Raw genomic sequence first — 22,739 nt, 5'->3', positions numbered from 1 at the left:
GACTTGTTAGAAGAGAAATATATTTCAGAATATTGTGTGATGTAAAGCCCTGAGTGTGTTGTGGAGCCTACTGTACCACTCCAATCCCAGCCCTACTTGTTGAGATGAGAGAAACGCCATTATTCTTGAGGAGGGACAAACTTACATTGCTGTAAATAGTTAAATTAAAAGGTTATCAAGAAAAGCACCCAGCAAAATCAGTTATTGTTTTTAGTAAAAGATGCTGGGATTGGAGAGGAGGGTGGCTCCTTGGATCCTCCTGCCAGCTGCACCGCCATGGCTCTGACCCGGTCCCCTCCAGAGGTTGATTTCAGCATTCTGAAAAGCATTAAAGCTGATCAAAACAGTATGGTGAGACACAGACCAGAGACTAAATGGAAAGGGTTTCTTCAGATTTATACAGATGGACCTAAGGACATTGTGGTTTGGCATGGGATTTTCTAAAGATTGGAAACATGAACATGGCCATTAAAAACTACCTACAATGGCACCAACAACCTATAAACATGTGAAGGTCTTGTCATTTTAAAACGAGCCAAGTGCGCCCCCTGGTGGCTGGCTGCACACACACATGTCTACACAGGGGTTCGGTAGCAGTTTCAAATCGCAATTTGAAAATTAATGTACCTCCAAATTTGAGCAGTTTAATAATAATAATAATAATAATAATGGCCACCAAAAATATCCCACAGTTAGATTTTTCTGTATAATTTCAGGTTTTCGCCCCTTTGTAGACCTGTCAGGCTTTCACGATTGAAACACCCAGTCCTTATACGTATTCACTGTGCTAAAATGGGATTTTAATTCAACGTCAACCTAAACAAAAATATAGATATCAAAAGGTCCGTATCTTGTTAGAACAACCTGGTAGCCAGCCAAACTCCTGCCTGTGAGACGGAGCGCAGGGCACAAAGTCAGGGCACTCATCATGTGACTTTGGCGTAAACAGGAAGCAGCTGATCTCGATTTCACAAGCTGCTTCTACAAAGTAATGTATGCAGCTGTGTTAAAGACAAATACAAACTGTAGCCCAAAAAAGCGTGAAATTAAGTAAAGGTTCTACACCCACAAGGTAAGTTAGTAGTAGGTATATGCATTTTAACGCAGCTAACTTGCCGTTTAGTTAAGCCAGGCTAAACTATCTTACAGTTATCTCAGTTGTCTCTCGTGCTAGCTAATTTAGCATTAGCTTGCGAGACAGAGAAACGAGTTTACATATACCTTCAAAACGCTTTTAATGTCTTTTTTGTGTCTTATATGGCGATAGCTTTCTAAATATGTTGGACATGTTCATATTTTATACTTTGGGACATTTCAGTTGTCTTGTCATATTGGGGTTGCTGTCTCAGAAGAGCTAATTAACAGCTAGGTGATATGATTTGTGTTTGCTCCGGAATAGGAGAGGAAGAGGAGCTGCTGCAGACAGACTGAAGTGATCGGACCTGCAGCTCAGAAATACTCACCATCGCGTCTGCTGAGGGGGATGTCAAGCACAGCAATGAAGAAAAAGGTGAAGCAGGAGCTAATCGCTGGCTTTACTGTAGCAGCACTATGAGAAGTATTATTTACAGCAGTGACGTATTGGATCTACCTAAATTAAATATGTTTATTTTTTATATTTATATTTGGATATCTGTGTATTTTATTTTGTATTTCCTCAAACCGATTTTGGATACAGTAATCACATCCTCAAAAATGATTAACTGCATCTTTTACAAAGAGATACAGTCATAATAAAATAGTTCTTGTTTTTTTTAACTTTCAGGTGCTACTGATGGGGAAAAGTGGGTCTGGAAAGACCAGTATGAGATCAATTATCTTTGCCAATTACATAGCTCGAGACACACGTCGGCTTGGAGCGACAAGTAAGAGCAATTTAAATCACCAATTTTTTTAATGGTCTCATTTCTCCATTCTCTCTCTAGAAGTCTTATAATCTTTTTTGTTTTATGTAGTTGATGTGGAGCACTCCCATGTACGGTTTCTTGGCAATCTGGTTCTTAACCTGTGGGACTGTGGAGGGTAAGTCTGATTTGTTTATTAGTTTCTATCTTTAAGAGCAGTATTGATAATTCAAAGTCCTTCCAACTTATCAAATGTGTCTCTTTGTATTTTAATAGACAGGACACGTTTATGGAGAACTACTTCACCAGCCAGAGGGACAACATTTTCAGAAATGTTGAGGTTCTTATTTATGTATTTGATGTCGAGAGCCGTGAGCTGGAGAAGGACATGCACTACTATCAGTCATGTTTGGAAGCCATTTTGCAGAACTCCCCTGATGCCAAAGTTTTCTGCCTCGTGCACAAAATGGACCTGGTACAGGAAGACCAGAGAGATTTGGTAAACTTTACATCATCAGTACTCCTGTCCCGCTCTCACGTACACAGTTTTACTTATTTCAAAGTTTGTGCTAGTGATTTGAACTCAAATCAGTAATAAGACAGACAAGTCACATGAATGGAAACAGTAATATTCCTTTGTCAATGGAAATCAATGGCACTGCCTCATGCGTTATATTTTGACTTCCTTTCATATACCTTCATTAATTGTTTATACAAAATATTTCATGCTTAGTGTATGTATGGTAAATCCAAGTATTCTGATGAGCATTTTCTTTATTATGTTGTCAGATCTTTAAGGAGCGTGAAGAGGATCTGAAGAGACTGTCAAGGCCTTTGGCTTGCACATGCTTCAGGACGTCAATCTGGGATGAAACTCTGTATAAGGTTGTGAACCTAAAAGGCTTGGTTTGTTTTTCTTTTTAATAAAACCTAAAAAACACTAATAAATACAAATCTTTGCAGGCCTGGTCCAGCATAGTGTACCAGCTCATCCCAAACGTCCAGCAGCTGGAGACAAACCTGAGAAATTTTGCCCAGATAATAGAAGCAGATGAGGTTCTTCTGTTTGAGAGAGCCACCTTCCTGGTAAGAGCTAATGCCTCCTATACTATGACAACTTTTGTGCAGAAAGGTTAGATATGGAAATATTTATTTATTTTTACCTTATGTTTTGTAAATGCAGGTGATCTCCCACTATCAGTGCAAAGAGCAGCGTGATGCTCACAGGTTTGAGAAGATAAGTAATATTATCAAGCAGTTCAAACTCAGCTGTAGGTAAGTTCACTGTTGAAAAAAACCCTAATTAAAAACAGATTTCCATCTGTTCTTTAGCTTAATATTTATTTATTTTATTCTAGTAAACTTGCAGCATCCTTCCAAAGCATGGAAGTGAGGAACTCCAACTTTGCGGCCTTCATTGACGTCTTCACCTCAAACACATATGTCATGGTCATCATGTCGGACCCCTCCATTCGTAAGTAGTGAAGAGAACATTTCTCTGCTGTAAATGTGCAAAGAAATCAGGCTAATAACAATAAGGATCAACTTTTCTTTTTCCCCCACCAGCATCTGCAGCCACTCTCATCAATATCCGTAATGCTAGGAAACACTTTGAGAAGTTGGAGCGGGTAGATGGACCCAAACACAGCCTGCACATGCGGATGCGTTAAGCCCATGCATTGGTTCCAGTGGATACTCTCAGCCAATCAGCCTGCAGGCGGCACATTGCCTTCTCTCAGCCTTGATGCATACGAGCAGCCCTTCACCGTTTTCCTCTCTATCTTCATGTTCAATCACACTTATTACTGGAGAAATCATTTTTTCTTTTTGGTTTAATTTCTACAGTGATCTTATTGAAAGTGTTAAAAATGTCCTAACTTAGCACAGTAAAGAAAAATTAATAATTGTGTTTACCACAGAGGGGCGCTATCTTTGCTGTCACACTTTGTCATATACAGTAGACACTTTTACTCCATGCAGTGAATCCCAGTGATTGGGAGCAGCGAATACAGTTTGTAAGCTGTTACAAACAATATAGTTATATTCAAAACATAATGTGTTGTTTTTCTTCTTTTAAGTGTTTTTCTCCCTGTGGGTAACACAGATACACATAGTAGCTCATGTTCCCCCTGTAAAAACCAGATCCTTCCTCTTAACATGCAGCACACAAGGTCCACTTGACACTCTGCACCAGTTGTCCTGCACACATGACATATGGCGCACCTGTTAAGGCAAATTGACAGTAGTGTGTGAGCAGATGGAGCTGCACATTATGAGTGCAGCACAGTTTCTGTGAGTTCAAAAACAGAATCAAACAACTGCATGTAATTCATTTACAAAGTCAATGACAAACCACAACTGTGGTCAGAACATATCTCCAGCATTAAATACAGTTTGATTACCTAAATAATTTTAGCCAATTTACAGAATCATCTTCCTGCTATTTAAAGCCATCAAGTGCTTTACCTGTCATTTGTGTCTAATGTATTCATTCATACTGTCCATGGCAGGTGGCTAGAAATTTGTTCCTGGTACTTGATACCACCCATTCCCTCAGGGGCCGCATGGGATACGCACCCATTACCTCCTCTTTTATCGTCGCTCTGCTCCAGAGCCATTGTTCCAGCTTATCAACACTGCTCATGTGGTTGAGTTGTATCCTGGAATGCAGAGGCTGAAGCACTGGAAAATCCCCAGCCCTTCTCCTCAGAGAGTGACTTTGCATAAAACATAAAGGAAGTTACTCAGTGCATGGAAGGAAGGAAGCAGCTCAATCATTTTAATGTAAGAAAGTAAAATAAACTCAGCTCAGTCTTGGAAAAAAAAGTGCCTGAACTTTGGAGAATGTTGATTTGCTAAGTGTTTGACGCAGACCTAACGTGTGATATGAGGACAATGGAAAATAATTATGTTTGTCAGCAACAAATTACCATCTACCATCTCTCCTTGGACTTTTTTTATTCTCAGGAGGAGCAGCAGGAGACGAGGTGTTCAGTGCCAGAGTACGATATAACATGTCAAGAGAACTGAGTCCCTCCGCTGATGCAAGGTGTTTACAGGTGACCCAAAAAGATGAGAGTTCTACCAGCTTTCACATCAGAAGTGACATTTAATCCTCTTATTTGCAGATATTTATTTTGTTATTTCAGTAATGTGCTATCTTTGACCTGATCCAGTCAGTCTCTCTGTGAAGCCATCCTATAAACACACATCCAAATTTTGGCCTGACTGCCAGGCATCAGCAGTCCTGTCCATACATACGTGCAGACATCTCTTTACACTCAGGTACAGATCTAAGGTCTCCCCAGAGAGTCAGCTTGTGTTTTAATATTGGGCTCTTTTTGTCTAGACATTCTGATGTGCTGATCCACAGTCAAGGTTGGTTTCATCTGTGCCTGCGTCCATGTCATCTTTAGATTCTGCCCCGCAGTCCGTTTGATTGAGGTGCCTCTCCAGCAGAGTGATGCGCTGCTTCAGCCGCTGCTGAGTGTGTTTGTATTCGCTGAGTAGACGGGCAAAACGAGTCTGAAGGGTGTCCAGAGAGGACTCAAGCCTCTCCACCTTCTCTTCTGTGTCCTCCTTCTGAAGCCCTCCTCTCTCTGTGTTCTCATCCAGAAGACCCTCCTTCATCAGGATCTCCCGGCCTCTTGCCTCTAGCACGGTTTTAGCGTCCGGGTATTCAGTCACCGCCTCCATCAGGTCATCCTTAGAGAGGCAGAATAGGTCAGAGTAACCCAAGCTACGAATGTTGGCTGTCCTACGGTTTCCCATTTTACTGCCTTTGATATTTAAAATGCTGATTTCTCCAAAGCAGCTGCCAGCAGTGAGGAGAGCATACTGTGTGACCCCATCATCAGCCACCACTGCCAACTTCCCTTCTTTTATGATATACATCTCCTTACCAATGTCCCCTTTTCTGCAGATGTAGTCTCCTGGACTAAAGACCTGTGGGCGCAGCTTCAGCACCAGCTCCACCAGCAGTCCTGCCTCACAGTCTTGAAAGATGCGAACTTTCTTTAGGGTCTCTAGGTGGACATTAATAGCAATCTCAGCCTGCAACTTGTTTGGTAAGTTCTTAAGCACCTCCTGCTCATCCACTGCTTTTTTGTTGGTCCAAAGGTAGTCGAACCACTTAATGACACGTGTCTCCAGTTCTTTGCTGACTTTTCGAAAGTGCATGTAATGTTTGATGGCATCAATTCGAGCTTGGAACTCAGCACGGGTGGCGTTCATGTTGGCAATCATGGAGCCAACGTTACCTACAATTGTGGCAAAGATCAGCACACCAACAAGAAAGTCGAAGACAACAAACAGGTACTCTTCGTCTCGCACAGGTGCAGGCATCTCTCCAATGGTGGTGAGAGTAAGAGTGGACCAGTATAGGCAGTAGACATAACTTTGTGTCAGAGAGGAATACTCAAGAGTGGAGGTATTAGGGAACACCCAGGTGTCTGAACCGAATCCCAAAGACTTTGATATAGCATAGTAGATGCAGGCGTTCCAGTGGATGATGATCAAGATGTAAAGCACCAGGTTGCAGATGCGGAAGATGTTTGGGTAGTTGGTTCGTGTTTCTGTGCGGTCAAAGAATTCAAACATGCGCGAGAAGCGGAGCAGGCGGTTAAACCTGAGCTGCGGCGTATGGATGCCAGTGGCGATGTAAGCCAGGTCGGTGGGCAGGATGGACACCACGTCCAACTTGAACTGTAATGTTCGGATGTAGCTGTCTCTTAGCTTGGCATGGTCCTTCACCAGCAAACCTTGTTCCAGAAACCCTGAGATAAAGTAGAGAACAGCACAAATTCAGCTGAGGTCACCACAATCTGTTGGTTTCATCTCCAGAAATGAGTTCATATAATGAAATGAAGCTAAACTGTGCCAGTCATCTGAGGTGATACAGTCTCTTTGGCAATGAGAGGCAGATTCTGCCTCTGGCCCAAAGGACCATACTGTCATCACAGACAGATAGTATGGTATGATTGATGTATTTCAGACATTCTGTTTACATTTAAGGCCAGTTCAGTTCATACTGAAAACTATTACCTGTGCGAAGTCTGACGCAGGAATCCATTAGATACACTGTGTCAGAGAGGTAGTCCAGCACCAGCCAGCAGATATAGTTTTCCACCTGTAAGTTGTCGAAACATGCCCTGTAAATATAAAAAGAGAAATGATGTTTGTGCCTCAGTATAAAGAGTGGACAGTGCACCTAGTACACACCACATCCATCACCCATCTCTGGAGGCCCCAGCAGAGAGCTGACTGTTATTACCTTGCAACAACAAGGGACCAGTTGTAGAGCACCGCTGTGGCGATAACAAATAACCAGCGGTAGTATGCGTTGTCAGATGGGGACACCACAAACAGATTCCACCTTTTCCTGAAAGCAGAAGGGGAAGTGTGCGCAAAGTGATAAAAGCTACAAGATACAGTCTGGCTGTGCAATAACTACTGAGACCTCTGCTTGTTGTTTACGTGTGTTGTCTCTGAGGTCATCTGTAATGTATTAAAGGTAGTTTAGCACAGTGACTGCTATACTATTCCTGAGCTCCTGCACTGGTATATGTGCGATGTAGTTTATCAGGGCAGGCATACTTGAAGATTCCTTTGGCATTGGAATCTGTTTGAGTGTTGCTGTTGCGGCTGGGGGCCATCCTCAGCTCTGGTCCACGGAAGCGCTCCAGGAAGGAGTCTGGCCGCTCCTCCTCGTCCATCAAACTCCTGTGTGCCCATTCTCTCAGTCTCACCACCAGACTCACCAGTCTGAAAGGAACGCAAGGGAAAGAAAAACATCAGCAGATGTGTCGATGATGTGTGACCTGCGGACTTATTGAATTAGCCTGTGCAAACAGATCCACAGCTGTCAGTGTCTCAGACAGTGGAAAAAGTGATGGAAAAATGCCTGACATACTCCTAATCTCTCTGAAAGGTCACACAGACAACCAGTCTTCATTCAGGAATTTCATTATTTGTGGTATATAACCACATTTCCTGTTAAAATCTATTTCAGTCCTCTAAAACCAGAATAGATTTTCTTGGCTTTGATATTACTGGAAAGCTTGGCGCTGAATTATCACACCAGAAGAAGAATAAAGTCATTTTATTGTACAGCTTTGGGACCTTGTACAAAAAATGATGACCATCCTGCCTAAAACAGAACACTGCCTTTTTCAAAAAGCCAGACAACCTTTGCTGCAGTGTATAAGTAGCTGCACAATATTGCCTCAGCTTCTCCCATCAGTCACTTTTGAAAAGCTTTGCCACAGCTGGGCTGTCAAGATTTTTACCTTGAGATCGCTCCGTTCCTTTGAAAAGAATTTCTTGAATTGCCTCCATGAGGTTCGAGAGCAGCGACTCTTTGCAGCTCAGAGGATGTATCATCACAGACAGATGGCACCCTGGAAGCAAAGAGGGAAACCCACCTGATTATAGCACACATGCACCACATAAAGTGATCAGGCTGCTTATAGATACACTGTAGGGAGACCTGATTACTTTAAATTAATACAAGAGCTATGGTCAGAACATATCTTGGCATTAAATAAACCTTCACTCATTAGTTCAAGTCTGAGCCTTTTGGTTACATACATCTTATGTGGAAAATAAAGGTGGCATGAACACAGGCAGAAATCTCTATTATATTTTTGATACACCTGAACGGACTCATGCGTTTCAATGAAAGAAGTCACAATGAAGTTATGTTACCTGCTTAAAATACTTTCGGCTCTCTCGATCTCCTCCTCCAAGGAGGTTTTCACCGACAGATTGTGGGGTGACCGGTCCCTCTCGGCCACCTGGCCTGTCATCTTTGAATCTGAAAGCGTGGACAGGAAGCAGTGTTAAAGCTTCACTTGTGGCCCTTTAACTCATGCTGAGCCTAGGATACTTGGATGTGTTTTCCTGCTGTGACACAGTGGCAGGAGAGGAGAGTGTTTACGGTGCTTATGACAGATTATAGTCAAGGGACGTGGGGACGTCTGGGACTGTCTGCCACAGTCCCTCACCTGGCCCATCACACAGCAGGTGGTTGCGGTGGTGACCAAAGGTGTGTAACTCAGTGTGGGTAACATCATGTGGACATGATCAGTGCTACAAATAAATATTTAAAGGTAGACTAAAAATCCACTTCTGAAGACATGAAGCCTCACCAGGGGCAGTGAGACACCTTCACCCTGCGGCGCAGACAGATGATGAGATGTTTAGACGACTGTTACCATTGTGTGACTAATTGGTGGATCATTAACGAAAACACACACACACACAAAGTTGGCTTGAAGCTCTGCGGCTCAGTGAGCAAATCAGCTGCTCTCCCTCAGGAGCTGCATCACTTAGGAAACCAACATGCTCAGTGAGAGCAGAGAGGGGCATAAAGCCTGTAACTACATGTTGGCTTAAATAATATAAGACACACAAAAACTGTTTACACCTAAGGTCAGTCATCTACTTCACACTTGTTCAGTAAATGTCAGTAACATGTAGAAATTGTGAAATAATTCAGCTTTTTAAAGATGTCATGTAACTTTTTTTGGGACATGATGATGCAAATTCATAACAGACTATAAACAAAATCAACACACGCTTCTTTATTCCTACCTTCAGTTTCTTTAGCTACTCCAAAAAGTCCTTATGGTGTCTCGACGCAGACAGTCAGAAGAGGTAAATCCCAGCCAATCCATCCTCAGTGATCCTGCATTTAATGTTATGAGGGAGGAAAAAAACTACATCCAACAGTCCCCAAAACACAATCACAAGTCCTGTTCTCACTGCGTTCTCTGTGAGTCTTCTCCTGAAGTGTGTGTGGTCCACCTCATCTTCAGATGGACTGAGCGCGCCTCAGGCAGAGAAGGCTGGGAGACAGAGAGCGGGGAACTCTCTGAATGCTTAAGAGCCCAGATGTCGGCTTTAGACTGAGGAGTCTTCTGGGAAAACCTCCTCACCTCAGTGCCTTTCCTCTGCACACAACTTACCCCGGAGAACAAGAGAGACAACACAGAGCATCACACACTTCAACAGGTTATTTAGCTTTTTTTTTTAAATTGTGTTTGAAAAATCTTGTTTGATATATAAATATGTAGTGATTTTTTATTTTTGTATAGCATGTAAACTTAAAATGCAAAAAACGTTCTCTACACAGTGCTTTTCATTCTTATGCATGGAGGACATGGAGATTACATGTAAGATATCATTATTTAGCCTGCTGCCATCTGTTGATAAGAATCAAAAAGGAAGTAATTTAAAGTTCTCTTTAAAAATCCAAACTTACACTTGGGCACACTCTTTGAAGCAAATGGGGTTTGAAACCCCAGATGATCAAGGCCACAGTAGACAACTGTCATACATGGAAGCAGCATTAGTAACCAGGTCCCTGAAAAAGCAGAATTACTGGCAGTGAAGCCCAGAGGACTTTGCATCTGACAGAGAGATTCATGCCAGTGAACAGTAAATGATACACCCTGCCACTGATGTCCCCTGCTGTTCTACACAACTGTTGATGGGCTGTGAAGAAAACTCTGTTAACAAGAGGAAAGGGATTACAGCTCACATGTGCGGACACACTACAAACAACTGTTGTTTAAAAAAAAACTGGTGAAATTTTTTATGATGAAAAAAGGGAAGAACATAAAAACAGTAACAGAGATAACAGGAAAGAGAAGCAGTAAAAAGGCAGATCATAAAATTAAAGGGAGCTCCAGCTGTTTTCTTCCTCTCAAACCTAATACATAGGATCAATAAGCAAATAAAACCATGATGATATTTAAACAGTTGTGGCTTATTTGAAGATAAATCCTACATTTTTAACATAATAATTATGCTTGCTGGGTCTACATCTATCTCAGAGGTTCTATGGTGTGGAATAACACAACAAAAAGCACTGGAAAAAAATTCTGATAAAATCTACAAAGATGACACATGAGCAGTTTTCAAAGTTATATTTAATTTTACATGTAAAGCATTTAAAAGTAGACATGAACACGAGACCAAATACAATTTGGCCGTTGTCATAGAATATCATGAAGCTACCTGGAATGATGTTGCTGTTTACATTTGGTAATGTGTAATGTTGAATACAAAAGAAAAAAAGGGGGAAATACTCAAAGCACGAGTTGTCTTTGAGACAAAAAGAAGGCACAGCAGAGGCTTGGAGAGTCTAGTCCACCTGGCTCCTCATCCAACATAACAGACATGAAAACAAAAACCCAACACAATAAAGACCAGACGCCCCCAAAACAGTATTTGCCTCACACACACACACACACACACACACATATATATATATATATATATATATATATATATGTTCCCAATAAACGAAAGACACAAAGAGTACAAGAGCACAGACAGCACATCAGGCTGGTCATTATTATAATCTGACCCTATGGCTTCTGTATACGGATATGTAGCGTTATGGTGCCAGTTATTAAGGCATGCTTGTACTTCATTAAGTGAGAGGAAATGTTTGGGTGTTTTTTTTTGTCGTGTGCTCCACCTAAACATCCTGCCTCTGACTTCTCAAGCATTTATTCTTATGTACGGTATTCAGGAATGTGTGCTGCTTAAGGCTATAATTTACTTATCAGTGTGAGTAAAAATATGTAAACAACCTTGCAGCTAAGAGCTCTCTGCATAATAAGAGTAACAAGCTGACAGCCACCTCATTTTAGCTTTGTGACCTCAATTTGAATAAGAGGGCAGCTGCATTATTCTTCAGAAATCACCTCTGTTAATCAGAAGAGGCAGGGGTGCATGCAGATGTTTGATTTTGACAAAAAAAACAAAAGAAAAAAAGAAAAAAAAGAAACAAATCTTCATTCCTTCAGTGGAGGAGGGGGGGACTCTTTCAAAAATGCTAACAGCTTGTGGGAGGGAGTAAGTGTCACAATGATCCCAGCCAGTTGCTTACACTCGCTTCATCCCCCGACCCATCAAGCAGGCAAAGACTGTCATCACCATTTTGGGCTTGACCTCCACGAGATCCTCTGGGAGAGCGTAGACACGGGCGCCGATCTTCCTCGCCATAGAGATGGTGTATCTAGGAAGGACACAGAGATTTCATCATTTATACAGCAGCAACAAAATGGCAGCTTCTCTTTCTTCATTATCACCAAAATTCTTACTTGGCATTCTCCAGCTTGTCGTCCTCAGAGAGGCTGCCTTTTTTTATCAGCTCATAGTTGATGCTGCCGGGCTGGATGGCGTCTATCAGTTCCAATACTGCCAAACTGCTGCTGATCTCTTTGTCCTAATTAACAAAACATACACATTGAAGTGAGTACATAAAACAAATTAATCTAAACTCAGCCCCTATGTGAGAGTTGTGTGAGCATTCTCTGGTCTTTCTCAGACTCATAAGACACTTCCACAATAGTGTTTTTACCTTAAAACTTGAAATCTTGGTTGACTTTCCAGCCTCCGCCAATGTTTTGTTCACCCACTTCACAATGATGTCATCATTTACTTTCTGTCCATCACCCAGTTCCTCCAGTACATTCAATGTATACCTGAAAGAGTGGAGGGTTAATATGGATATTGCTGCTGATTTCTAACTCTATATACTCAAGTGCTAAAAAGTTTCACCTCCTCATGAGCTGCCACACCAGTGCCAGAGTCAAAGTAGCGTTGCCATCGTTCAGGTCCTGCCCGCCGATGCCAACGAGGGAGAACTTGGCAGATTTGCCCAGTTCCACTGCATAGTTACAATTCTCCAACTTAGGAAATAAAAGACATAAAATGGCATCAGGAAATCAACATGTTTCATAAACAGGTAAAAAGACAATGATCTACCTTTTTCATGTTGGATCCCAGTTTAGGGTAAGGCGGCTTGTTGACCTTGTTGTTCCAGTCAACCTCCACTTTAATCTTTTCGTAGAGTTGAAAGATGACCATGGCATCCTGCAGGTCTCTGTAAGAACAATACATGTTGCTCTTGGTGACTATGAACATTAAATTCTATATAAAGAACGTAAGATGAATTTTTAAAAACTCTTCAGTAAAACAAACTGTGTTCGTACGCATAGAGATGATTCACATTTGGGTTCACTCCCAGCGAGTTCATCCAGTTTCTAAACGTCCTCTCTTCTCTTGTCTCACCTAGACAGCACAGGATTGCGGGGTAAGAGGATTTAATAGTGAAGTATCATGCATGTATGGCATCTGTATGTTCAGGCAGTAGCTCCGTTCATGTTAGAAACACAACAAACAACTGAGAGCCTGTATTGTCTGTAGAATGTTAGTTTGGGTTACCCATACTAGGAATAGGATGATAATACTTTAAACGTGAATTTTAATAGGCCTTAAAGGACCAGTGTGTAGGACTTGCTCACTATAATCCCTCAGTTCAACATAACCACAACATGGAAACCTGTGGGTGATCTTTTTCTGATTTTTTTACACTGGTCCTTTAAGACAAAGACTTGTGGGGCAATGACTGAGATGCACACCTTCCAACAGTCCCCAGTCAATGTCCTCATTCTCAGGTTTGGTCAGCGCAGGATATTTGTTAAACAGATTGGCAACAAAGGCAAGGTTGAGTTTGGGGTTTCCACTGATGACGTCAGCTGGGGTGACAAACTGTCGACAGCCGAGTCTGTCAGCCTGCTGCAGCATGGCCTCTGCCCTCTTCATGTCGTCCTTCTCCTGAAAAACACACATGCTCAGGTCAGAAGCACTGTACAGCTGTTACCATGTGATGAAGATGCTCAGCTGTGATTGCTCACACTGAAGCCTGCCATGTTGATGTCTATGCGGGGCTGGTCTTCCTCTGTGCCTTTTGGGGAGATTTGATTCAGAAGGTGGAAATAGGCTCTTGAGTCCTGGAAAATAAATAAAACCAAACTTAGGCTCCTACTGTTGAACAAATGCTGAGCTATAAAATTACTTGCAGAAGCAAATATTGAATTTCAAGTATACTGTGCGTCAAAATATCACAAGCATGAAGAGTAAAAGCTTTGAAATCGGATTTGTTGTCCACCACATCATAAGAAAACAAGAGAAAACAAAGACTGGGACTTCTTGTTTCCACCAAACATATACTGTGCATGCCATGTCTGATCTTCCTGATTAAAATATATGTTGCTCATGTTGGCCACACTACCCACTCGTCCCTATTTTGGTAGCAGCCAAGGCCAACATTTGTTTTTGCAAACACAAACACTGCACTACCTGGCCAGGTGTTCTAACAAACGTCTGCGTCAGTGGACACAGTTATAAGAGACGTATGGGGATATAAACAACTGAAAAACCATCCAATACAAAGGGCTTAATGTCAGTGAGTACACCTACTTTGATGTCAGAGCTGAAGTTGTTGATCTTCTGCCAGCCAGCATTTTCCAGGTGAAAGTTTGCCCAGCGTAGCAGCAGTTCTTCTGGTGACAGCTTCATCAGGTCCTCCAGAGTTTCCCCATCTCTCAGCAATGCTGCCAGGGCTGTAGAGGGGTGTTAATGATCAGTTATGTTATGTGATAACAAACCTGGGAGCCCCAGCAATGGGACCAAAATACATGTTGTGTAATAGATAATTCCAGCTTTGCCCAGTACCTTCATTTCTGCTGAGCTCGATGTCGGCAAACAAGCCAATTTTGATGATCTGCCACAACAGGCCCAACACCAGATGGGGCTTCCCTTCTTTCAGGTCTAAAGCACCGATATTCACTACATGGCAACCAATGGCAGAGGCAGAGTTCAGGGCCAGGTTCAGATTTTCCTGTTGGGTACAAATGATCAGGTGTTAGAATATTTGCATAAAAACAGAAACACTAACATAAAATCACTTTTTCCTGACCTGTACTGTAAATGGTGTCAGTTTCTTCTTGTTTATGGTCCTCTCATCAATGGTGTCTGGCACTGACAGGTTGATCATTTTGCTGTGTAAACATACAAACCAAACGTGAACCTTTATCAGGTATTTGATGAGGTATCCATGTTGTAAAAGACTGCAGCAGGAGCCAGCAAAGCAGATGTTCTTTGTTTGCCAATGATTAGTATTTGTGAACTTTGGGAACATGTAACTTTGACAGCAAAGAAGTTAAACAGACAACCCACATTTTGAGTCACTGTGCTGCATGATATTGTACACCTCAGATATTTAGTATTCATTCTTAATAAGGAAGTATTAAGGTGACAAGTGTTTATCATTGGGATAAACACAACAAAACCGACAATGCACCAACATTATAATCAAGATGCAAGATCACGTCACAAGTCAGGAAGTCTCCTCTCTAAAAGAAGCTATCTATGTTGTATGGGATGAATTTATACTTTTTTGGATTGACCGTTCTGCGGAGAGAGTTGCAGGTAAATATATAATTTCTCCAAAAGCCCCATGTGTTCCTATCTTTCATTTTGCTCTTTGTTTTCATCAGTGATTTCAAAACACAGTGAATGCAAAATCACAGCTGAAACCATGAACGCAGCATGAGCCAAATATGAACCACCTTTACTACAGTGTTACTCACCAGAGTACTATACCATCCCCGACAGACTTGAAGAGAGAGTTTGTGTTGGGATCCATGGGAAGGACATGTTGACAGTCAGGATCTTTTTCCAGCGCAGTGTTGATCCAGTTTACAAAAGCAAACCGCTCTTCCTCTGTAAGGATGAACATGTACAGATGTCAGGCAAAACACAGACAACAACACACTAAAATGAAACAGCATTGTTTAAATTAACTCATTTCTGGAGGTCACATTGTTGTTGTACAATATAGCATATAAACTCATGACAAACATTAGCAGCAAGAGTGAAAAGAAATGTTTCTGTAACGTACCAGAGAACGAGTGTTGTGTTCCTTCACTTGACAGCTCAGACGTCCCTCCAATAGCCAGGATGCCTTCTTTTCTGTTGATGGCCTTGCGGAAGGTTTTTGCTACTTCACTGCCCCTTAGCTCCTTGACGATCTAAAACAACACAAAATCAGATGCCGATTATCATAATGTAACAAAAAGCCTTTATCAATGTTCAGAAAGAAATTTGACTTGTGGATAAGTGACTGTGTCTCTCATCATACATTCATTGTTATATCATTAATAATTAAAACAAAAATAAATCCTATTCTGATATAATAACATTGTTGATTTTGTTAAAAATCAACTTATAATAATAATCATAATAATGGACAATGATAATAATCATAATGATAGATTAATAAATGAGTAAAATCTAGTACTACTGCCATACTTCTGTACAAAAGCCTCATTCATTTTCTCTCCTTTTACTGTTGTGTCCTAGTTGTTTTATCAAGCTCCTGTTAGCCTCTGTAGCAGCCAAGGCCACCCAGCAGTCACAACAGCAGTGCAGGGATCTCTCCTCGCTGGTTTGAAAACATAAAACTAACCTGCCAGCTAAAGAGCTGAGAAGATAGACTGACCATCTAGTCTTGTGTGAGGGTTTTATAAATAGACTGAAAAACACTGTTTAGTACACAAAAGGCCCAGGAAGGCAACAGGTTTATTGGTTCATGGAAGAACACTGTGGCAAGACTGTGCATTTACTACACAACTAAGTATTACAGGGCGAGTGTGTGCGAGCTGGTATGTCATGAAGGTTATCAGCAAACGGTAAAAACCCAGAGCTACAGCTGTTATCATCCTCCACACTAACATCATCCTCAGGCTGGTGTCCACATCTACTGCTGCAACAGACCTCTGTAGTAGGCTTTCTGATGCATGCACCTTATCAGCACCGCACAACATGTGAGCAGCTTCAGATTGTGCTGCCATGACAATATGTAATTCTATGGTAATGTGACTGATACTTCCTGCAGCTGAAGTTATCACTGCCATCAGTGATCTCAGCTCCACAGGCATTAGTGTGACCACAATGAGCTATTCAGCCTGGCACTGGACAACTTTGAAATGTTTCAAAAAGCACAGCACTCCTAACCACAAACATACACAAGGACATGGGTTGCTAGCTTGCATTTTTTATGCACACAAGGTTAAACAGGTAACCACAACAAGACAATCATGACCTTGTTGAGTTCTGCAAATCAAAGCAAAATCAGAATGTGCCCTGTTTTTTTTGCCATGTATGTGTGTGGATAAAACATAGTTTGGATAGTGGTGTTTTGTGAAAGCCTGTCTGGCTGTGAATAAGACAAAGTTCCTTCGAGAAACACATGAAAACTACTAACATGAGAGTATGAAATATGAAAAAATAAACAATTATCAGAGGATGTTTGGACGCAAAATAATTACCTCAACAACTTTTGACACATTTTGCCCAGGGCATGACAACAAATTTGTAAAAAAAAAAAAAAAGCATGCCATTTCGCATCTGTTCAGAAATAAAATCAAGCTTGCAGTAACAAACCTGATGAATATGAGGGTGTAGGAGGACAAAGCTGAGCTACTCTCAGCCTTCATGATCTTGAGATTTTGAGACCCGCCTGTACCAGAAGGCCTCTAAAAGACTACTCCTTCATCACATCTGAAAAGAAATACTGGAACCCACTTTACTTTGCTGACCTCACTTCCACATTCCTGGAGGATGTGTGCGTGCTAAGTGTGTGCATGTGTGGTTTGCAGAGGCCTTTCAACTGTGTCATGCATGTAGCTGTTAAAAGTTTGTTTGCATAAAGGTCTCAGTCAAACGGGAATGTTGCGTTAAAGCAGAGCAAGAAAACTCAGACAAATTCCCAGAAAAAAGAAGGTGAAAACTGAACATACTGAAAGAAACTCTTCAAAGCTGATCTTATTATCCTTGTTGCGATCAAGTTTGTGGAGGATCTCTCGAACCATATATCCAGGTTGGGCATGACCGGCCTCCTTCAGGAGCTCGCTGAGTTCATAATCACAGATGAAGCCATCATTGTCCAGATCTACAGACACAAAACTATTAGACACCAGGACTGTACAGTCATTTAGGTCATTTCTGATTTAGCATTTACTCACCGATTTTCCCAAAGGTCTCCCTCATCTCCTCCTCCTCTTCCTTTGTTATCTTTCCAGACATTTTTCTGTGATTGACCTGAGGTGGTCAGTCAGAGAAAGGTGTGACTGCAAGGAGAGAGAGAGAGAGCACAACAGTCCTATCAGATCCTGCACATCATCCAGACTGCCATAACTGTCAGGTTCCTCAAACGTGGAACTCATTTACACACTGATCTGATCAAATCTACTGTTCTCTTTGGGCCTTTTCCCTCTATGTGTAAGTCCCCCTCCACTAATCAAAGTAATTTCCTGTTTCATTGTACAGCAACAAGCACATACTGCAAAAATGCTGCCAGAGGAGCTAAGACCGGAGAAGTGTTTAGAAATGTTCTTACTGCATAGCACATCCTGTAATGATCTGTTACTTCTTTATTTTTATCTGAAGTAATTATATATTTTCACCAAACCATAGCAATAAGAGACAGTGTATGTGAAATATTTGTGATTCTTCTGTGAACATTCTTACATTTAAGCAGAGAAAAGTATCCATTTATCCAGGAATGGAATCAGATTTAGTCTCAGTTATTTAGCCTGACGAAAAACACTGTGTTCCCAACCTCCTCTGAGTCAAAGTAACCATCTGAAAATCACTGAAAATACGGAATTTTCTCCCAGTGACTCCTTCCCGTTCTGTCGGTGCGGAGGAATGCAATGAGGCCCAGGCAGATCAAGCTTCACTTAAAGAGAGGTAAGCAGGGTGTGCAGCCTCGCTCTCCAAACCTAAACTGGTATGATGGCATTCCTCTTCCAATGTGAGTGTTCAGAAAACAAAATGAGCTTTATACTGCGGTTAACTGAGAATCAAACATTTTTTCCAGACAGAGAACGTGTTCCCTTTTCCTGATTTAAAGTACAGACTGTTGACTATCAGAGCATATTAGTCAGAAATCCTGGGCAAGGCTGTGTCTGGCTTTGAACATGCGTAGAACCCAGCAATGGAAAACCTGAACGCCTGCTCACCTGATTATTAGTAATAATCACTGATGCCTGAATTTGTTTGAGTGACATCTATTCTCTTTGCAGCCACATCAGCGTCACAGACAATGAACCAAAGTCTATCCTCTTGGATGAATGAACCTATTAATAGTACAAGAGATGATTCAGCAGAAGCCATGTGGTCTCTGAGATGTGACTCAGTTCCTACCAGGCTACCCCTACAGTCACAACAAAGTGACAAATTAAACCTATATTCCCCTACAAAATTAAGCATGACTTTCCTAACAAACTAATGAGTTTATACAAAGATAATGTGTTTATAACACCTTTCAAAAAGCGGTTCTAGATAATAATAACAAGGACTTTGTCAGTGTAATTAGCCGCAACATAGAGATCCTTTCAAATGCCTCACCATCATTTAGAGAACAGTGTTGTTCTTCCCCAAAGTAACACCAAATCAGAGCGAACTCCAGTTCTGACTAAACGATTAGGAAAATGACGATGCCAGTGTTGCTATTTTTAAACTTTTCTCCAAAAGGATGTGAAATGTGGTTGCTGAAGTTGGCCCAGCTACGTCGAGAGCCGACAAACATTACCTCATTTGCCAGCCCCTGTCACACCCTCAGCAGAGACAGAGTGGAAACAGAAGAGGGGTTAAGTACACGGAGCAAGGGCACAGATGGTAGTGGACAAATGTGAGACGTATCACTGGTGGTAGAAGAATAGAGGGTTTGTAATCACCGACACAACCCACGGCAATAAATCCTGTGTTACTCTAGAAAACAAGTTCCAAGTGTCAGGCTCCAAAGACAGTTGTTCTCTTTGACAGCTGAACGGAGGGAGCATGTGTGCGCACTCTTCAACTGAAAACAACATCATGCTCCTAAATGGAGCAGCTCACATTTACCTAAAGGGATATCAATACGTCTGACAGAGTTGAAGAACATTATTGAAACATTAGTACTTGGAGTTCAATAGATGAGACATATACTGTCATAATCTAGTAAATAAATAAGTCTGAGTTTGTATTTTATTTTACAAGGGGTTTTCAGTTTATGGGTCATGTGATTTCCAGGACAAACAAAACATGTGCAACTGAATTTGCCTTTACGAAATCTCATCAGTCGCTCAAGAAGCTCTTTCAGTTCTCTTGTTCAATTTTACAGCTGGATATCACTCATACACAAATATTTATTTCCAAACACTAGCTCATTGAGTTTACAATTGCCTTTGATGGATCTTTGAGCCAGCTCGCGCTGTTCCCAGATGGCTGAGTTTAAATGTGTATAGAGCCGACACACCCGGCCCTGCCAGTGTTTCATCCACAGTTACATGGGAAATGTGAGGCACACAAATAGATTGGGCAGCCTTCCCGAGTGTGGTCAAGCTCATATGCACACACCCAACAGTCTGCAAGAACACTGACATTTTTTTTTTACCCAATCACAATCGTCTGCAGATGTGAAGCACACTGACTCCTAAACAGTCTGGAACAGCAGCCCTTCATTTCCTTTTCAGGCTGGGTGGATAAGCACAGTACAACACTCACAGGTAAGGGGGGGAAGTGATGACAGCCAACACTGTAGTTTACACAACTGTGACATCATGTGCATGCAGCTGTGTGCACAACACCCTGGGCTGGACTCAGTTTAGAGTTATTATAAGGCTTACAAAGGCTACATAGTGAATCATTGTGCACATTTTATAAATTAAACGTTCCAGTAACAGGTTTTCCTGACAGCATGACTTAATCTTTACAACATTATCTCTATAGTGGACAAGTTTTCACAAATAAAAGCAGGTCGCTGTAGTAAATTATGCAGCAGGTCTAAAAGGCCTGTGCTTAAAAAGCTGTTAACACAGGAATCCATGCAAACAATCACTTAAGAATGTCATTAAACAGGTTACAGAGGAGCTGGTGAATCATTTGGGTTAGCCCACTTCTGCCACAGGTAGGCAGCCACACCTTTGCTGTTACTCATCGAAGGAGTGTGAGGCATTATCTTGTAAATCAAGCATAATCAAACAGTGCAACAAAAACAAAGTGCCCACAAGATCCCTGTGCTCAAAACAGTAAAATCTTCATTATAGGACCCAAGAGAGCTATCGTGATAATATAGTGATATAACTATTGCATAGATTATTAATTAGTTCCCAAATAAAAATCTAAATATTTTCCACCCAATTCTAAATTGCTCAAAAACAACAGATACACAGAATGTTACTGGTACCCTCTAAAACAATCCCTAAAAACATACAGCTAAAATGTAACTTGATCACTTTCCCGGAGTTGCGTAACAAGTGAAGGCACCTGCTTAAAACCCTGACAGTGCAGAAAGTGGGGCAACCTGTTAGGTCGTACCGGTGTGAGCAGGAGAGGAAACAAAGTGCAGTTTCCTCCCCCTCCTCTTCCTCCTCCTCCTTCTGGACTGTCTGGTTTGTCTTTACTGCGACAACATCAGACACGTCATGTCTGTATTTAAAACACCTACAGCAGGTGCTCATATGGCTTGACAGCATGAGCAAAGTACGCCTATGTTTCACTTGAGGTACTGTGAAGCATAGTATAAATACCACACATACACATTTATGGGCAATTTGACCACACCAATCAGGTAAATGACAGGCGCTGTTAATATGAATTACAGCTTTTTTTCACTCCCACGGAGCGAGGGCAAACATCATTTTTCTGCTGCTGACACTTCGAACAAAAAAACCAGTTTAGAAAACCTCAACAGATGTCAGAAAATCATCTGAGCATTCTCAAACAAGACCCTAACTCAAGACGGATAGACGTTTCGGAGAAAATCTACACTGCTGCCTAACTGTATTCACAACACACTTCTTGTCCCTACTCACAATATTTATCAAGTTAAAATGTGGGTGTCTGATATTATCAGACAGCCTTCTTGTTCAGCACAGTTCCAACAGAGATCATTCACAATTGGGATCCCAGATGTAAGTGTGTGCTGCACCCCCGGATGGGCTCCAGGAAAAATCTGGTGAATCACTCAGTGTAGTAAACATGTTTACATAGACCACTGTGCACAACCAAGAGCGGCCTTAGTTTGGTGTTAAAACATTAACTAACCACACCAGCATACCCACAGAAAAGGCCATTTATCACTGTGGTGTACTGTACAATGAAATCCTACTTTATAAAACTCTCATATCATTGACAGATGGAGGGAGGGGCAGGTCTGTGCAACATAAAGCAACATATTCACCACCATCATAATTATACTGGGCCAAAAAAACAAAACATTGATGTTTCACACACACACACACACACAGAGAGAGAGAGATCTATTACACTTGGCGTCAGCTTGTATGTGTGCATCAGCTTGTGTACCGGGAATATTTAAAAAAAACAATAGTACAGGCTCCACCTATACGGCTCCCTCCGGTGAGCGGCGGTGTACTAAAGGCACGAACCTCCCTCGTTGTGTAATATTACATATTTACTGACACATATATAAAAATATACAAACAAACAGAACTCGGAGATAGGCTACGTGGCTACGTTTAAAGTCACATACTTATTGAAATTAGCATCTGAGCTGAGCTGTTATATCAGTCATGTTTTGAGTATTAGAAACTATTTCAAACATTTCACAAATAAAAATATTATCTCTGCATTGCAGCACTTATCTATCAACCGTGAGGATGAATAGGCTACAGTGAAGGTGTAGCTAAAGCTAGCCGGCTAGCAGCAGACATGCAAGTTTTACAGACAGGAAACTATCCCTGTTGTTGGCTTTTTGCAAATCCACCCATCTCAACAGAGAGCGGCTATCACGGAGAGCAAAGATTAGAGCAAGAGTGTTATTTCAATAAACCCTTTAGAGACAAAGGCTATCTGTAAGTAGTTATTGGTCTAGAAGTTGCCAGGAAATTGGTACTCACTGTCGTTGCGCCTGAAATTCCAGACAGCGTCCAGTTTGGAGTCAGCCTTGCCTCCTCCACGTAGAGACAAAAGTAGACTGCACGAATTTCTTTGCCCGCCCTGAAAGTGACGTCACCGCGCCGACGG

The 22,739-nt window shown here is 41.6% G+C and overlaps 3 protein-coding genes across 3 annotated transcripts; 1 reads left to right on the top strand and 2 right to left on the bottom strand.

The window, feature by feature from the left end:
• The first annotated feature begins 930 nt into the window (after positions 1-930).
• Positions 931-3,899, top strand: rraga (Ras-related GTP binding A). The gene is made up of 10 exons (XM_028421323.1): positions 931-1,072; positions 1,400-1,510; positions 1,766-1,865; positions 1,956-2,022; positions 2,121-2,343; positions 2,634-2,729; positions 2,808-2,930; positions 3,028-3,119; positions 3,203-3,318; positions 3,411-3,899. Exons 2-10 carry the CDS (start codon positions 1,484-1,486, stop codon positions 3,512-3,514), a joined length of 948 nt encoding a protein of 315 aa, XP_028277124.1. The 5' UTR covers positions 931-1,072; positions 1,400-1,483; the 3' UTR covers positions 3,515-3,899.
• Positions 3,900-5,080: 1,181 nt separating this feature from the next.
• On the bottom strand, positions 5,081-9,547 carry cnga2b (cyclic nucleotide gated channel subunit alpha 2b). The gene is made up of 7 exons (XM_028421627.1): positions 9,438-9,547; positions 8,550-8,658; positions 8,132-8,242; positions 7,440-7,607; positions 7,117-7,224; positions 6,888-6,994; positions 5,081-6,619 (listed from the first exon to the last, which is right to left on the bottom strand). Exons 2-7 carry the CDS (start codon positions 8,648-8,650, stop codon positions 5,190-5,192), a joined length of 2,025 nt encoding a protein of 674 aa, XP_028277428.1. The 5' UTR covers positions 8,651-8,658; positions 9,438-9,547; the 3' UTR covers positions 5,081-5,189.
• A 1,797-nt stretch (positions 9,548-11,344) lies between these two features.
• On the bottom strand, positions 11,345-22,709 carry pls3 (plastin 3 (T isoform)). Its single transcript, XM_028421718.1, has 16 exons — positions 22,613-22,709; positions 17,732-17,836; positions 17,507-17,658; positions 15,607-15,736; positions 15,296-15,428; positions 14,623-14,704; positions 14,379-14,544; positions 14,124-14,266; positions 13,559-13,654; positions 13,283-13,478; positions 12,854-12,932; positions 12,627-12,744; positions 12,420-12,550; positions 12,220-12,343; positions 11,960-12,084; positions 11,345-11,874 (listed from the first exon to the last, which is right to left on the bottom strand). The coding sequence occupies exons 2-16, from the start codon at positions 17,790-17,792 to the stop codon at positions 11,742-11,744; spliced, it is 1,869 nt and encodes a 622-aa protein (XP_028277519.1). The 5' UTR covers positions 17,793-17,836; positions 22,613-22,709; the 3' UTR covers positions 11,345-11,741.
• Positions 22,710-22,739: the final 30 nt, after the last annotated feature.

The sequence above is a fragment of the Parambassis ranga genome, chromosome 14 (assembly GCF_900634625.1).
Source record: "Parambassis ranga chromosome 14, fParRan2.1, whole genome shotgun sequence".
NCBI classification, from domain to species: domain Eukaryota; kingdom Metazoa; phylum Chordata; class Actinopteri; family Ambassidae; genus Parambassis; species Parambassis ranga.
This window is presented reverse-complemented; position numbering and strand designations above follow the sequence as displayed.

Excerpts from the sequence above, each read along its gene's own strand:
- rraga (XM_028421323.1), top strand. The coding sequence starts at position 1,484 with ATGTCAAGCACAGCAATGAAGAAAAAG. Across the intron at positions 2,344-2,633 it reads AGGAAGACCAGAGAGATTTG|ATCTTTAAGGAGCGTGAAGA; the intron begins GTAAACTTTACA and ends TTATGTTGTCAG. Across the intron at positions 3,319-3,410 it reads CATGTCGGACCCCTCCATTC|CATCTGCAGCCACTCTCATC; the intron begins GTAAGTAGTGAA and ends TTCCCCCACCAG.
- cnga2b (XM_028421627.1), bottom strand. The coding sequence starts at position 8,650 with ATGACAGGCCAGGTGGCCGAGAGGGACCGGTCACCCCACAATCTGTCG. Across the intron at positions 8,243-8,549 it reads GCCGAAAGTATTTTAAGCAG|GGTGCCATCTGTCTGTGATG; the intron begins GTAACATAACTT and ends CTTTGCTTCCAG. Across the intron at positions 6,995-7,116 it reads TGGTCCCTTGTTGTTGCAAG|GGCATGTTTCGACAACTTAC; the intron begins GTAATAACAGTC and ends TTATATTTACAG.
- pls3 (XM_028421718.1), bottom strand. The coding sequence starts at position 17,792 with ATGTCTGGAAAGATAACAAAGGAAGAGGAGGAGGAGATGAGGGAGACC. Across the intron at positions 13,479-13,558 it reads TCAACATGGCAGGCTTCAGT|GAGAAGGACGACATGAAGAG; the intron begins GTGAGCAATCAC and ends TGTGTTTTTCAG. Across the intron at positions 12,745-12,853 it reads AATGTGAATCATCTCTATGC|AGACCTGCAGGATGCCATGG; the intron begins GTACGAACACAG and ends TTGTTCTTACAG.